This window comes from Panthera pardus, unplaced genomic scaffold (genome assembly GCF_024362965.1).
Source record: "Panthera pardus isolate Hobbes unplaced genomic scaffold, ASM2436296v1 HiC_scaffold_2, whole genome shotgun sequence".
Lineage (NCBI taxonomy): Eukaryota > Metazoa > Chordata > Mammalia > Carnivora > Felidae > Panthera > Panthera pardus.
This window is the reverse complement of record NW_026526765.1, coordinates 66843046-66860396: the sequence shown is the minus strand read 5'-3', so window position 1 is coordinate 66860396 and position 17351 is coordinate 66843046. Positions and strand designations below refer to the sequence as shown.

At 39.0% G+C, this 17351-nt stretch overlaps 1 protein-coding gene across 1 annotated transcript; it reads left to right on the top strand.

Moving 5' to 3' along the window:
- Positions 1-10898: 10898 nt before the first annotated feature.
- Positions 10899-16831, top strand: SRP19 (signal recognition particle 19). The gene is made up of 5 exons (XM_019450493.2): positions 10899-11030; positions 11671-11746; positions 14410-14481; positions 14599-14710; positions 16297-16831. Exons 1-5 carry the CDS (start codon positions 10990-10992, stop codon positions 16428-16430), a joined length of 435 nt encoding a protein of 144 aa, XP_019306038.1. The 5' UTR covers positions 10899-10989; the 3' UTR covers positions 16431-16831.
- Positions 16832-17351: the final 520 nt, after the last annotated feature.

Here is a 17351-nt window from a genome sequence, read left to right as displayed (position 1 = left end):
CTGTTGACATTTAACCATTCCATGCATTGGCACTTAACCATTCCTGAAACTTACTATTCTTATATGAGATTAGCTTAGCACTCCTGGTGTTTAATATTTTTTCTTACTCCACTGGGGTTGATTTAAAACAGATTCATGGAATAGCAATGTGCACTACCTAGCACAGGACTGGACGTTGAACATAATAGGCCCACATAGAGTATTTCTTTTTTCTTAATAGTCTCTTTACTTGAAAATTGTATTGATTATTCTTAGGTATAAGTAGTCTCTTCCATGCCTGTTTCGCAGTGTAACTGTCTTGTCCCTTCATCTACCCTCTGTTGCTACTGGGTCTGGAATGAACACCTTTTATCACCCTATATGTTGGGGCAAAATTCCAGCAGCTGATTGTAATCAGCATTTTGCCATGCTCAGAAAATGCAAATCACACGGAACTTCAAAGGTTTAACACCACTATGAGATTCAAAAGACAATTTAAAAACCTCTGCCTGTTAAGGAATACTGTTTCTGGAGGGTAGAGTTATGGGGTACATGTGCCATTGCCCCCTTCTTCACAGAGCAGGGAGAGCCTCCTTCATGAAGTAAGATAACTAATACACATATTAACATATTTTATCTTCCCAGAATTTGTCCTGAATGATCAGAGGGTGAAAATGATAAATGCTCACATACTGAATAAATGAAAATTTACTTTTAGTGATAAAATTCATGCATTCTGCTTTGGGGGAAGAGAAAAGATATTTAGGTACAGTGGGGATACTGGGAAAAGTGGTTGAGAAGGAGTAAGCACATCTGCTTGATGCCCCTGAAATCACATGTGGTTATGTACCCCTTACATGTGTTTATCAATGCCAGTAAATCCTCTAAAGCCCATACTCTTTCCACTGTCCCACTTTGCAAACACTTCAATTTACTGATCTTTGGAATATATCTACATTTAAATTTTTGTCATTTTATCTAAATGAATCGATTGATTGTGAATAATAATAATAATAATAGTTGATGTATTTCTCAAAGGCTGCCTTCTCCAACAGGGATATGCACATATAGGTCATATTTCCTTGCTCTTTTAGTCCTGATTTTCTATTTTTTTGAACTACTGCATGCCAGTTTTTATGAGCACTTCAAGTACTTTTATGGAAAGAGATGGGATGTAAATCGATTAGAATAAAATTGCCTTTTTCAAGGAAGAAAAATTAAAAAAAAAAAAAAACCATCAATGCTGGGAACGAAAAAAAAAGATGTCTTCCACCTGCCAGAAAGCTCAGGAAGTACTGTAAGCAACACCTACTGTCAGATGGTCCTGTCAATCGACATTGCCTGTGGAGGAAAAAGTTGCTATATGAGACTCTGCAGTTTGAACAGCTCTGAATTAGGAAAGGGGCAACCTTCAATTCTACTTCTAGAAGTTTGCAGTGTGCTGCCATAACTGATAGCAGGCCAGATGGTCCCAGTATATGCTTGTTGAAAATGGTAACAGCGCAGTGTAGAGAATAAGAGTTATGATACCTGTTGAGAGAAGCAGGGGGCAGTGCCCCATCTAGCTTCCCACTGCAGCAAACAACTCCCAAGGCGGTGGGTTTCAAACTGGACTGCATCTGAGTTACCAGAAGTGCTTATTAAGACGCAGCAGAGCCACACCCCGAAATGGCTCATTCTGAACAGGGCCCGAGAATTTGCGATTCTAAGAAGGGGTCAGGTGTTGCTTGATGCTGCTGGTCTGGCAACCATACTTTGAGATCGAGTGACTAAGTTACGATGAAGCTCCTTGAGTGATTGCCTTCAGTTCTAGCTATTCCTCTCAACCGGACCTTTTAATCTGACAAAGTATTCCAACAAATAAACTTTCCCCTGCTTTAGGCATGAATGCTAAGCTATAAAATCTGATACAGCCCATCCATCTCCACTCCCAATAATAGACAAATTTAGCAGACATGAATTAATTCTAAACACAATGACTATTTCTGAGAAATTGGCTTATGTTCCCTTTGGAACAAAGTTATTGAAAAGGCAAATTTCAGCAAGTACATAGTTTGGATTTGCAGTAAGATTGGGACAGACTATGAAAAGGGAACTTTGAAGTTGACAATTATTTTAGATGAAAAGATAATGTGCCTGACTTGCTAATATACTGTGGGAGTGATTAACAGCCAATTAACTGTGGCAAATTGCTATTTGAGAATAAAATTTCCAAATTACCTGAGTACTAAATGGAACGTTAATGAGAGGGAAATAATGAAATGAAGGGTAAGCCCAAAAGAAACAAATAGCACTGTAAGTAAAAAAAAGTTTTCCCATAAAATATGCAAGGGATGAGGCTTTTGCTGAGGATGGGAGCCAGCTGCACTGTTATCTGAATTCAGGTTATCACGTAGTGTTTTTGTATCTAAAATACGAAAAGAACAGAGTGCCAGAAATGCAAAAGGTAAGTTGCCAAGAGCTGAAGAATATTTGAGTAGTCATATTATTAAAATTTACCAAATAATTTTTCAAAAGTATCTGAAATAGAGAATATAAATTATTTTTTAATGTCTAATTCCCTCATACTATGTTGACTTTAAAATACTACTTTGTAGTGTTAAAAAAGTATGGACTTTAACTCCTGTACAGACCACATCATTTTCCTGCCATTCTCCTAACTCTGTCCTGTGGTCTATAAAATTATATTCTGGTTTTTGTTAGACCATTGATGCTTCTTTCAACCTGTATGTTCTACATGTATTGTATTGTTCTTGGTGCTAAATACACTTTCTTTCCTCTGATATTCAGGATTATTCTTTCTCTACATTTGTGACTATTCACTTATTTTAAGTTATGTGATTGTTACTTTTTTTAATTAAAAATACTCATCATGCTGTATACTAGTGAAAGTGACCATTGAATATAAAGCAACATTAGTGAAAAGTAACTATTGACAATGATGCTAAATGGTACCTACACCACCTTTTGGAATCTAAGCACTTAGCCCAACTGTTAACCACTGAATCATGTATGCAGCCCATGTACCCTGACCATGGCTATTTGTACCAGAGGTGGATACTTGCCCCAGGAGAGACTCATCATCAACCAGCTAGTGACCAAAGACTTGCCTGGCTTAAGGGGCGGGGAACTGAGCCAATCAATTTGAAATAAGAGTCACAAAGGAAATTACTGGTTGGTGATTGAGTGCTAGAACTGAAATATCTTGTAGCATTAGGCTGAGTTAACTTGAAAATAACAGAAAACCACATTTAGACATACCTTAGTTGTTTTTTTTTTAATTTCAAAGATAGAGAAAACTTTCTAAAAAACATTTGTGAGGAGAGAGGAATAGGCTGCCTACAAAAAAGAAAAAGAAAAAATTAGATTAGTAACATATTTCTCTGCAATGCTAAATGCCAAAAAAGAAAAAAACAATACAATAATATGTGCAGTATTTGGAAGGGAATGGGAATATTACCTAAGAATTTTGAAACCAGCCGAATTAACATTTAATTTATCTGAAATACTTGTATCACTTAGGATCCTTACAGCTGTTAACAAGACCTCTAAAAGATAAGACGTTCATTTAACGGATGCTAGGTAGCTCACGGGATCTGTATGAGGGCCAGAAAATCATTCTCAGAAGCCCCACAGCAGAAAAGATACCCAACTATCTGTGAAACTGCTTCAGTAAAGATCCACTTGCTTCCCCTAAACGCCAGAACCATCTGACACCATACCCACTGTAGAACAAGATTACATGTGGTACATCTTCCTCACGCTGCTCATTTGCGGACTGAAGTCTTGCTGGAGTGGACATGATTGGCAGAGGCTACGTCACATGTATACGTATAGAGTCTGGGAGCTCAAGTTTTGTTTTCTCCATTGAGGAAGCTGGATTCATAAAACATGAACTCTCCAAATCCATGAGGGGCACTTTGAAAGCATTGGGCAACTAGAAACCATGAGATGTTTTGCCATAGTATTCCTGCTGCCCAAACAATTAAAACAAATGGAAAAGTGTTAAGGAAACAAAATTTGAGCAGTAAAACTTTTCAAGCTGAATAAATGTGTTAATAATTGTAGTTAATCTGATAATGCTAATCCACACTGATAATAAATCTCAGTGTTAATGTCCACATAAAACTGAAAAGATGAAATGTTTAATAATTTAAACATTAAATTCCAGATTATTCTAACCCAAATTGGGAAACGAGTTACAAGGTAGAGAAGACATAAAAGCATGCTAAATTTCTAGTTTTATGTAGGCAGTGTCAATAGATCCTATTTTACTTTTAACTTAGAAAAATACAAAGTCAATTTTTTAGTTTAATGGTAACCTCAATGTTAAAAAATAAAAATTTCCACCCAAACCACTAGCCAAAGACAACAACTAAGAATACTTGAACAAGATCAAAGAATGGGAGACATAGGGGAGAATTAGCCACAAAGAAGCATAAAATGACAGAATAGTACCAAATGATAAATGGATTAAACAAATATAATAATTATTCTCAGGTTGAAGTCAAGTAAAAAAGTCCTCCAACTATATGTCATTAATAAAAGACACACTAAAATGATCCAGAATGGATAAAACTACAAGTACAACCACACTTGCACAGGCAAATGTAAAGAAAGTAGTTAATGCAAATTTATGTCAGACAGTATAGTTCTGGATAAAAGGGAGCAAATATAATGAAAAGGAGATTAATATCACTTAGGACTTTCTTTAAATTTCAAATGATTTAGTATCAAATGTATGAAATTACAAATAGAAAATAAAAAAACGATGAAAACAAGTGAGACTCAGTGTTTGACAGATGACGTGGTCTATACAAAACAAAAGGAGCTGTTTTTATTTAAAACCACAACTTCCTTCCAGACAGGGTGGACCTTGTTAGAGGAAGGCTCTCAGCGGTCCTTTTCTATAGCTGAGGACCTTCATGGGTTTGGGATCTATAAAGCCAAGCCTGGAGGGAGGGTTAGAGAAAATTTAACAGATTTGCTTATGAGAGGCAAGAACTTGGGATTCTTGGGGTACCCAGGCAATGGCGGGGGGTGGGGTGGGGGCTGAGGAGTAGAGAGAGATAGGAGAGGACAAAAGGAAAGAGGAGTCAGCAAAATGAGAAGTCAGGGTCATATGAAAACCTTGATGATACAGCAGTTAAAATGATTTTAGAAACGGAGATACGTTATTTCAGTTGGAACCCTAAGTTCTTTGCAAAATCTCTGTTCCAGTATTAATGTACTCATTGATTTTTATTTTTCAGAATCTTTTCATAACAATTGCAACTGGCTTCACCATCACACTATCAATATTTATTTGAATTTAAGTATAAATTAGATGTAAGTTTTCACCACTGTTTCCTCTGTATTACATGCCTTTCACTATCTTCAATTCTTCATGTTAATATGATTTGCCTTAACTGGACTATGTCCTTAAATAGTTACTTTTTTCCAGAAAAGCTAAGTTAAGGATATACTTTCTAAATCCTTGCTTGTTTAAAGTTGTTTTCTTTTGCTGTCACACAAAGGATAATTTGGGTCACAATTCTTTTTCCTCAAAAAACTTATGTTTGGGGTGCCTGGGTGGCTCAGTCAGTTAAGAGTCCAACTCTTCATTTCGGCTCAGGTCATGATCTCACAGTTCATGAGTTCAAGCCCCATGTCAGGCTCTGTGCTGACAGTGTGGAGCCTGCTTGGGATTCTCTCTCCTCCTCTCTCTCTGGCCCTCCCCTGCTCACACTCTTTCTCTCAAAATAAATAAACTTATTAAAAGCAAAACAAAAAAAATTCTAATGTTTACTGTGGCTAAGAAGTTCAAATATCAGTCTGAGTTTTGTTTACATTATACATAACTTTTATTTCCTAACTTAGTGATTGTAGCGTTTTGTTGTTATCCTTGAAATAAAGAAATTATACTGGCATAAGTCCAGTTTCGTGTCTTTTTCCCACAACTCTGTCTTTTAATATTGAATCTTACTGATCTCCAGTCTTCAGTTCAATACATGTTCTCGTGTCATCTCGGTCCTGATTGCTGCTTTCCCATCATCTCCTTTCTCTCACTTTGCAGGGGCAGAGACGAAGCCATACTATGGCTTGAACACCAACTTCAGATCAACCATATCTACTAAAATGGCCCTCCATCAGACACCAGTCAGACTCTTAGTGGCGCCTACATGCGGACTGTACTGTCAGGAGTTCCTCGTGCCCAGACATTGCATTATGTTCCTCTAGAAATGAAAAGAGCACCTATCTACCACTCAGTATCAACATTTTCCCATAAGAGTGCTTGTGTTCAAATGCCGTAAAGGATTTTTAATGAAACAGTTTTATTATAAAAAAGATTTTGCCTCTAGTCTACCCTCCCATCCCAAGATATAGATATGAATCCAACAGAGACTGGATGTGGCATGTAGGCAAATCTTACTCATAAACACCACGTTGTGCTCTGTGTTTTCCCCCTGACTGAAAGCTCTTTCGTTAGGTCAGGTTGGTGAACTTAACTTTTAGTTATCCTAGGGCAGATTCTGTGTTCTTTAGAAATTGATTTCTGGGGTGGCTCAGTCAGTTAAGCAACCGACTTCAGTCATGATCTCACTGTTTGACCCCAGCATTGGGCTCTGTGCTGACAGCTCACAACCTGGAGCCTGCTTCAGATTCTATCTCCCTCTTTCTCGCTGCCCCTCCCCAGCTCGCACTCTGTCTGTGTCTCTCTCTCTCTCTTTCTCTCTCTCAAAAATAAACATTAAAAAAATTTTTGTTTAAAGAAATTAACTTCTGACACTATGGTAGATAATATTTTCAAAGATGGCGCAGTATCTGCCATCCCACATGCTTTTTTGCAATGTGGGAATCTATTACTGAGCTGGCCCTGTGACTGCTTTGACCAATAAAATGTGGAAGAAGTTACAAGACCAGACATTATAAAGGCCTGGTAGTTTCTACTGTGCCATCGGCAGGAAGCTAGCCACTATGTAAGAAGCCCTGAAACTACCATGCTATGAGGCAGTTGTTAAAGAAAAAAGTTACTCTGACACTTGTTAAAATGGTAAGGAAGGGGGCGCCTGGGTGGCTCAGTCGGTTAAGCGTCCGACTTCAGCTCAGGTCACGATTTCGTGGTTTGTGAGTTCAAGCCCCGCGTCAGGCTCTGGGCTGATGGCTCAGAGCCTGGAGCCTGCTTCCGATTCTGTGTCTCCCTCTCTCTCTGCCCCTCCCCCGTTCATGCTCTGTCTCTCTCTCTCTCAAAAATAAATAAACGTAAAAAAAAAAATGGTAAGGAAGACTTCAAGGCTACTGCAATAGGGATACTGGACTAGAGGAGAGATATCAGTTCAACTCCAAATGCAGCAAAGACAGTTGGAGATTTATAACCAAAGGGCAGAGTAAGGGCCTCAGTAGATGGAAAATTTCTAAGGGTAAATTCTTGTTGAAGACAGGCCAAGGACTATCAGAGATGGGAATGAGGAATTTGATCAGATATTGAGGGTGATCAGATAACAAGAGTAGGGGGGTGCTCAACATACTTACTTTGATGGTTAATTTTCTGTGACAAATTAACTGGGCTAAGGGATACCCACATAGCTGTTAAAACATTGCAGGGTGTGTCTGTGAATATGTTTCCGGAAGAGATTAGCATTCAAATCAGAGGAATGAGTAAAAAATATCTGCCTCCACCAATATGGGCAGGCATCATCTAATCTGTTGAGAGTCCAAATAGAACAAAAAAAGGGGAGGAATGGCACATTTTCTCTCTCTTTTCTTGAACTGGGACTTCCATCTCCTGTCCTCCCATATCTGATCTCGTTTCTCAGATATTCTAACTGGGACTTACACCATCAGCTCTCCTGGTTCTCAGGCTTTTGGATTCAGGCTGATTTATACCATCAGCTTTCCTCGTTTTCCAAGCTTGCAAATAGCATATTGTGGCATATCTCAGCCTCCATGGTGTGGGCCAATTCCTATAATAATCTCATATATCTCTATATATCTTACAGTTCTGTCTCTCGGGAGAACCCTGACTGATACATTTAACTTAGCAGCATTCTTGCTAAAACTGGGATGGGCAGGCAAAAAAAAAAAAAAAAAAAAAGAACACGGGCCAAGGTCAAGGCCAGTCAAGACAAGAGCTCAGAGGAGCCTATCTAAAGAAGTTTGGTCAAGGAGAGAGGTTTTGTCAAATTTCAGCCTAGCCATATGGAGATGCTATACCACAGGAAAAGGAAGGTACCAGCAACCCTTCAGCTGATTCAACCATACCAGCGAGGCAGAGATATAGGACTAAAGAAGTCATTTGGGACTTTCTATCTCCAGCAGATGCCATGTGGAACAGAGATCAGCTGTTCCAGCTAAGCTCTACCCAAACTACAGTTTTGTGAGCAAATACATTGTTCTTTTAATTTTTTTTTAACATTTATTTATTATTGACAGAGAGAGACAGAGCGTGAGCAGGGGAGGGGCAGAGAGAGAGGGAGACACAGAATTTGAAGCAGGTTCCAGGCTCCGAGCTGTCAGCACAGAGCCCGACTCGGGGCTCGAACTCACAAACTGCAAGATCATGACCTGAGCAGGTTAGACACTGAACCAACTGAGCCACCCAGGTGCCCTGGATACACTGTTCTCTTAAAGCACTAACTTTTAGAGTGTTTTGTTACATTGTAATAGACAAGTGAAACAGACAGACCAACCCATTAGTTAGCCAGGCTGGCCTGAGTTTTCTCATTGACTCAGTGCAGGCTGGGATGGCCTTGGTATACCTGTATGCATAAGAGTCTCACCCCTTAGAGCTGTGAGAAATTTGAGCAAGAGCTATTTTATTATTTTTATCTGTATCCCTAACACTTCTTAAAGTAGCTGGCACATAGTAGCTTCTCAAAATGTCCTTGTTGAATGCAATAGAAGCCATCCAGTGATTTGTAGCACAGATATCATGTAATCCACCAATTCTTCCCCTAATCACATTTCTGTCAAAGCTCACAGATCATCTTACATATCTACCAGTCCCCTCCTGCCCATGCACACATATATATCATATCTCTTCTTCAGTCCCTTCCTCCTGCTTTCAATTCTTCCCAACTATTTTAGGAAAATTTCTCTTGCCCATCTTGGTCTTCTCTTTCCACCTTTGTGAATCCCATCCCTACCCCGTAGCCTCAACCAAGGTTGACAGGTTGAATTTAGTGGCACATCTAAATAAGGAAAAGAAAGACAGTTTGATAAGAATTAGATTTGAGAGGCGCCTGGATGGTTCAGTTGGTTAAGCATTGGACTTTGGCTCAGGTCATGATCTCTGGGTTCGTAGGTTTGAGCCCCACGTCAGGCTCTTCACTGGGAGTGCAGAGTCTGCTTGGGATTCTCTCTCTCCCTCTCCCTCTGCCCCTCTCCCACTCACGCTTCCTTCCCTCTCGAAATAAATAAACTTTATTTAAAAAATTAGATTTGAAAACTAGGGCCATCAATCTCTAAAGCCCTTTAGTCATTTTCACAATTTTCCACATGCAACTTCATCCTCCTTTAAACCAACCTGCTTTTCCACAAGCATTAATGTTTTAAAACTTTGTGTTCACTTATTGTTTCTTTAAGCATCAGTGCAGTAACAACATTGCTGTCTCCCTTCCCACCATCTTTTCTTTGTACTTGTAAGATATTTCAACTATAGTGTAGAGTTAAATAGAAGTTATGGATCTAGCACAGAATGGCACTCAAAAATATCAGCTCCATCATTAACTCCCTTAGTGTTTAGGAACCAGGAAATATAACCAATTTTAATATTGGGCCTTTTTGTCTGCAAGTATTTACATAGGTCTAAGAAAACCCTATGGTGAGTAGGCTACTGTATGTATTAAACCTCAGGCTACCTTGTTCATGTCCCATTTTTCCCATATGATATATAAAATATTGATTTTCTGAAAAGTATTTGAGTTTTCATGATGCAACTAAAGTATGAAAATAAATCTTAAAACAGGCAAAGTAGATATTTTAAAGCTTGGATTCATTTCATCCCTGTTGTGTTTTGTTGGTCACATTGCATGAAGCTCTTTTTACAGGAATCATGTACACTTCAAGAAAGAAGTAAGACTGATGTATTTACATCAGCACCAAACTAATCCGGTACTACGAAACTACAAGGAAGATTGAGAGGCAGGAATTGAGGGGGTGGAGAAAAGTCAGGGGCTTCCAGAAGGACCAGATGGGCATTATGCTCAGCCATCATTAGCCTGAATGGCCATTAACTAACTTCAATGAGACTCAAGCTTTGGGGAGGATTTTTGTTTGTTTGTTTGTTTGATCTGTAATAAAGAATACTTACCTTTGAAAAGTGCCTTTGTTGGTGTGGACTAAACAGCAGCTACTAGAATAGGAATGAAGGTGTGTTTAGTTGAAGAACGGAAATGCTGAAATAGTGCTTTGCAATTAACCTAAGGTATGCAAAAATATAATGAATTGTAAGGTAGGTGTTTTTCAGTTTAAAAAGGTGTATAGTCAAATTCTTAACATTTATACGTCTTATTGAAACAGTAATTTATCTTGTTTCACCACTATAAACATACGTATTTGCTGTGAGGCCCAGGAGCAGATCAAGATTAAACCATAAGAGGCATTTCCTCGCCTACTCGGATCTGTGTAGACAGATCACTCGCGGTATACAGCCCTCCCCTAACGGTGAGGGCAGCTAACACCATTCAAACTCAGTGTGAAACTGGATGTGAAGGAGCGTAAAATATTAACCCCATTTTAGCGACAGCGTAAGGTTCTAAAACTTCGGGTTTTGAAAAGAGAAGGAATTCGAAGCTTTCGTGGATCCTCTCGCGATAAGAGAGGTGCTAACGCCACGTCAGAAACTACAGACGTTGGTGCAGAGCGACAGATGCCGGAACAAATGATAGCTGAAAAACTGCGGAAGCGTAGGCGGGCAGGTGGGCTGGACTTCCGCCGGAAAACGGAGTCGCCTGGGAAATCTCAGAGGCGAATACCGGCAGGCTTTCTGCCCGGAGGCTGTGGGCGGGCGCTGTGTGGGCCTGGGCGAAGATGGCTTGCGCTGCTGCACGGTCCCCGGCCGACCAGGACAGGTGGGTCCTGAGAAAGGGACGGGCTTGCCGCCAGCCCGCGGGTACTGCGCCACCCTCCCCACCCCGAGAAAGGCTAGCGGCGGGGAGCTGGGCTCCGGCCGCAGGCTCCGGGCCGCTCCCCGGGTGTCGGTTCCTCTGGGAGGCCAGCAGCGCCAGGCTCTTCGTAGGTCCTCGAAATTCCGACTCTGGGTAGCTCAGTGTCTGCCTGTACCTGAGACAAAGGACCTTGGGTGCGACGTGGGCAGACATTGAGTAACAGACTCACAAGTGACAAATCTGTTCTCTTGTTACGTTCGGGAAGGTTCGTTCAGGTTCTTCCCAGTCTTTTAAAACCTCTGATGCCGTAGTTTCTGTGTGACAGCAGGCCCCACCCTCGGGAAGTTCTCTAGGCAGCTGTAGCTAACTGAACAGTGAAGGCATTGGTTTAGTTTGGTTTTAAACCTTCTCTGGCAAGTGGTGTTTTCTAAGGTAGTAAACGAAAGTTTACTTTTTAGGTAAGTTAAGTAAAAGGGAGGCAATTTAAAGAAAAACTACTAAGCAAATTAACAGGTATGCTGGCAGTCCTGTTGGTGATGAAAGAATGAATGAGTTTTTGGAAATACTGCTTTGCTGATACTAGCTGTGCTTCCTTCTGTGACAGATTCATTTGTATCTATCCCGCTTATTTAAATAACAAGAAGACCATCGCGGAGGGGAGGCGAATCCCCATAAGCAAGGTAAATGGGCTGCCACCTCGGTACTTGAGGGTCTCTGAGAGGTTGTACTGTTAGGGCTGCAAGGGCTTCTTTTACTGGACTGTATTGTTTAGGACCTGAAGTGAACAGCTGCCAAAAATTGAGGCGCTTTTCTTAACAGTGGTGAAACCAGAAAGGCTCTAATTCCTAGCTGGGGGGATTTTTTAAATGGTTCTTCATGAGCCTGTGCTTGAAAGAGGATGGGTGGGGGTAAGGTTTGCATGTTGTTACTGGCTTTTAAACCAAGATTGTGAAAACCTTGCCCTTAATAAAGGAAACCAAGCTTGCGTTATTGTATAATATGTCCAGAATGCAACTGCGTTTTTAAAAAAGACTTGCAGAGGGGCGCCTGGGTGGCTCAGTCAGTTAAGCATCTGACTTCGGCTCAGGTCATGATCTCGCGGTCCGTGAGTTCGAGCCCCACGTCGGGCTCTGAGCTGACAGCTCAGAGCCTGGAGCCTGTTTCAGATTCTGTGTCTGTTTCTCTGACCCTCCCCATTCATGCTCTGTCTCTCTGTCTCAAAAATAAATAAACATTTAAAAAAATTTTTTTTAATTTAAGAAAAAATAAAAAGACTTGTAGAGAATTTAGATGTGTTGAGTTTTATAGTTTATGTCCATTATCTTTTTTTTTTTTTTTAGGGGTAAAGTGTAATACTTTTAAAAAGTAGGGTGTTGCAGCTTTTAAAAATAGGATTTTTCCCTTGTTTGGGTTTTACTTTTTCATGTTTGTTTATTTTTGAGACAGAGTAAGCGGGGTAGGGGTGGAGAAGCAGGGAGAGGGAGAATCCCAAGCAGGCTCCATGTTGTCAGTGCAGAGCCCGAGGATGGGCTCGATCTCATGAAACCATGACCAGAGCCGAAATTAAGTGTGGGACACTTAATCAGCTGAGCCAGGCGCCCCAAAGCCCTGTTTATGTTTTGTAATCTAATGACAGATTCAAGGAAATGACCTGAAGTGATGCATTATTATTGTGTTATTTAATATTTCCCATTTTGTTGTTTAGATATGTGTAAAGGAAGGTCTGCTTTGGTGCCCCAGAGTAAAAGAGACTATACCAAAGCCCTGATTCAGGATAATGCCTGACATCAAGCCAATGTGACAGAGGCCTCTGGTAGCAAGTTCTCACATAACTTGGAGAATAACTGGTTTTTAACTTTATTGACATATAGGATACATACAGAAATATAGATAAGTCTTAAGTGTATATCTTGATTAATTTTCACAGACTGAGTACACACATGGGTAACCAAGCACCCAAATTAAAAAAAGAAAGCATTTTCAGCGCCTAGGAAGATTCTTTTGTCTCCTCACAGTCACTGCCCCCTCCTCATACTCACAAGGATAACCACTGTCCTGACTTCCAGCACAATATATTAATTTTGTTTTTAAACTTTATTTTATTTTTTAAATTTTATTTTATTTATTATTATTTTTTAAATGTTTTTATTTATTTTTGAGACAGAGACAGAGCATGAGCAGAGGAGGGGCAGAGAGAGAGGGAGACACAGAATCTGAAGCAGGCTCCAGGCTCTGAGCTGTCAGCACAGAGCCCAACGCGGGGCTCGAACCCACGACTGCGAGGTCATGACCTGAGCTGAAGTCGGAAGCTTAACCGACTGACCCACCCAGGCGCCCCTTTAAATTTTATTTTAAAGTAATCTCTGCACCCAGCGTGGGGCTTCAACTCACAACCCCAAGATCAAGAGTCGCATGCTCCTCCAACCAAGCCATCCAGGAGTCCCTTTAAATTTCATTTAAATGGCATTACATACACTATGTACTTTTGTGTCTGTCTTTTTTCACTGAACTTTAAGCTTAAGAAATTTATTCACATTTTTTAGTATAGTTTGTTAATTTTCACTGCCCTGTAGCAGGGTTTCTCAACAACAGCACCACTGACATTTTGAGCCAGATCATTCTTGTGTGGGGGCTGTTCTGTGCACTTTAGGTTTTTTAGCAGCATGTTTGGCCTCTACCCACCAGATACCAGTGCCTTGCCTGACTCCTGTGACAATTAAAAATGTCTCCTAGCATTGTAAATATCAGAGGGGAAAAATTACCTTACTGAAAACCACTGCTCTGTAGTGTTGAAGTGTATAAATATACCACAGTCTATTCTACTGTTGATGGATAATTGGGTTGCTTCTAGTTTGGGACTATTAAACATACTACTACTGTCAACATTCTTCAGCTTGTCTTTTAGGAAACATGTTTTGCATTTTTCATGGATATATACTAGAAGTGGAATTGCCCATCCATGAAGAATGCATATGTTTAGCTTTAGTGGACACTACCAAACCATTTTCTAAAACGGTTGTTACCTATAATAGTTGTTTAATCAGTATTCATTTAGCACTTACTATGCTCCAAGCCTCATACCAGATAACTTGGGAATATAGTGATAAAACAGTACTTGCCTTTGTGAAGTTCATGTTCTGTTGGAAGGGGATGGACACACAAGTATGAATCAGTGTTATTCCCAGGAGTTTTTAAAATTACAATGCAAAAAACTGTACCTAATGAAAAGGAAACCTAAGGTTTTGATAGGTATTGTGATCGTAGTATTTGAAATGATTCACCCAATAATACAGCAGTAGCCACTTACGGTAAGCTGTTTAGTGTTTTTGTTTTAACTGTTCAGGCTGTTGAAAATCCTACAGCTACTGAGATTCAAGATGTGTGCTCAGCAGTTGGACTTAACGTATTCCTTGAGGTAAGAGGTGTTTCTTTCTTCACTATTTTTCCTACTCAATCTCATTGATGTAATAACTTTCTTAAAGCCTGTTTTTTTTGTTTTTTGTTTTGTTTTTGTTTTGCCTTTTCACATTAGAAAAATAAAATGTACTCTAGAGAATGGAATCGTGATGTTCAGTACAGGGGCCGAGTCCGGGTCCAGCTCAAACAGGAAGATGGCAGCCTCTGTCTCGTACAGTTTCCATCACGTAAGCTTTTCTGAATAAACAAAGTTTGGGGACGGCTTATTCCTGTACTCTGCAAAACAGGTTCTAAAACTGACCTTTTGAATGGTAAAAATCATAATTGGCATTCTACAGATTAATTTAGAAAAGGACTACTGCTGAAGAGAGGAAAACAGTGGTTCTAACTTCTCCTAAGTTAAGGACCTCTGAGAATGTGATGAAGCCTGTTTGTTTCTCCAAAAAATTTGTTTTGTGAACATTTTATGAACCTCTGCAAGTCCATCATTATTCCCAATAGTGTAGAATTATTGAATGGTCAGATGTTTATGCCATTTCAGATCCTAGAGGCTCTGGGGCCTAACTAATTTAGAAATTAGTTTAATTTCTAAAACTAATCTAAAAAGCCATACTAAGTGAAAGAAGCAAGAGAAATGCATAGCGTGGTACCACCTAGGTACATTTAAATACAAAATATTACTGTTTATTGATATATATGTCTTATTGCTTATTGATTATTATATATGTAAATGTATTTTAAGTGGACTGTAAGAAAACCCAGTCTTAAAATAGTAATTAACCTAATGGTGAGCAGGGAGTGGGGACACAGGGATGGTGGTCAGAGAAGACTGTAGCATTATGTCTTATTTTATTTCTTAGACAACAACAGTAATCAAACACAATTAGATATCAGTATCCCAAAATATTCTGAGTTTGGGGAAGATGAATTTTTTTTTTTTACACATGATTCTTTTCTGAATTCTTCATTTCTAAAAACCATAATTTTTTAAATGGAGCTATTAATTCCCTTCTTGTCACAATAATCCCAAGCTGACAACTAAATTGTTTTTGGTTTAGTTAACATAGGTAGGTTTTTCTATGCTAAAACCTCTCCAGGTTAATAGAGATTTCTGGAAAGAAGATTGTGACTCCAGAGTAACAGGTAGTATATTCCAGTGTATTTCTTCTTCGGTTTGACATCTTCCTTTACTATCTCTTAAAAGATAAAAAAAACAAAAAAGTTTTGACTTCACCAGTAAGTAAAATATAAGTAAAAAATTGAAAACATTTTTCTCCCTGTTTCTAGCAAGAAAATAGTTAGAAAGTAAAAAGAGAAAAAATGAGGAGCTTAGTGTATTGAAAGTAGCTACTAGAGCCTGAAGAATTATTTGGTGCACAGAGAGTGTACCTGTAGGCATAAATCATCTGGGCATATGAATGACATCTTTTGTAGCTTGATGACATTGACAAAATTAAGCAGTCTGTGTTTCTGTAGCTTAAGATAACGATGTCTTCATTCTGTTTCCCAGTTTTTGTATTTAGATTAATTCTCCTTTGATCTTGAAGTCAGTTACTAGAGCCAAGACCAAAATTTGTGTTTTAAATTTTTTTTTTGTTCACTTAAATATTTCATTGTAGTTCTTAGAACCTTTTCTCTAGGAAAGGCTCCCACTTGAGCAAGTCATGTCTTCATACTCTTTTTTTTTTTTTTTTTAAATCCTTGTCATTCTCCTGATGTGACAATTTCTTGACCTTTATGATTAATTTGAAGTTAATGAGCTTTTATGTCTTATTCCTTAAGTTGTACACTAAGCCTAACTTCTGGTTCCTAGGTAAGTCAGTAATGTTGTATGCAGCGGAAATGATACCTAAACTAAAAACAAGGACACAAAAAACAGGAGGTGGTGACCAAAGTCTTCAGCAAGGAGAGGGAAGTAAAAAAGGGAAAGGAAAGAAGAAGAAGTGATCGGGGATGAGAATCAAGTATGTGGTACTACTGTGAGAGACGTGAACGAAGGCTTCTAATTTATATCTAAGAGAAACAGAAGCTTTTTGTTTGCATCATTTAATCAAACTATGGACATTTGTGCCTCCCAGCTTCAGCATCAGAGCTGACAATGAAATAAATTTACATCAGAAGTTTGCATCTAGCTCTTACACAGTATAAAAGAAAATTTCTTTGCCTTTCAATGCAGAGTTTTTGTGGAAGAAAGAAGCATATTTTTAAGTGGACAATGGATTCTACCATCAGTTACTTGAAATTCTGTATCCTGTGTGTAAACATGTTTCAGATAATGAGTTTAATTAAAGATTTGAAATACACATTTTCTTCAACTTTTAAGTTAGTGAAATAAAATTTGAAACTGACTTTTAATAGCTTTTGCCTATGAACTAATGCTAGTAGAAGAGGTAATTAAAGAGAATAAAATGAGTCTTAGTGTGAGCTTAAAACTAGAAGAAAATGGCTAAATCCTCTTGGACGTTTATGAACAGCTAATCTACAGATCATTTTAATCAATTATTGTCATCGAGTGTTCAGTTACTAGTTTTTTGACATGGAAAATCCTGGAGTTTAAGCTTTAGATTTGCTTGTTTTATAGGCTTCAGAATGTTATTTATTTATTTAAAAATATATTTTTTTAACATTTATTCATTTTTGAGAGACAGAAATAGTGTGAGTGGGGGAGGGATAGAGAGAGAGGGAGACACAGACTCTGAAGCAGGCTCCAGGCTCTGAGCTGTCAGCACAGAGCCCAATGCGGGGCTTGAACTCATGGACCACGAGACTATGACCTGAGCTGAAGTCAGACGCTTAACCGACTGAGCCACCCAGGTGCCCCAAGAACGTTATTTTAATTGGAGTTATGCTATTATCTATGCTTTAACA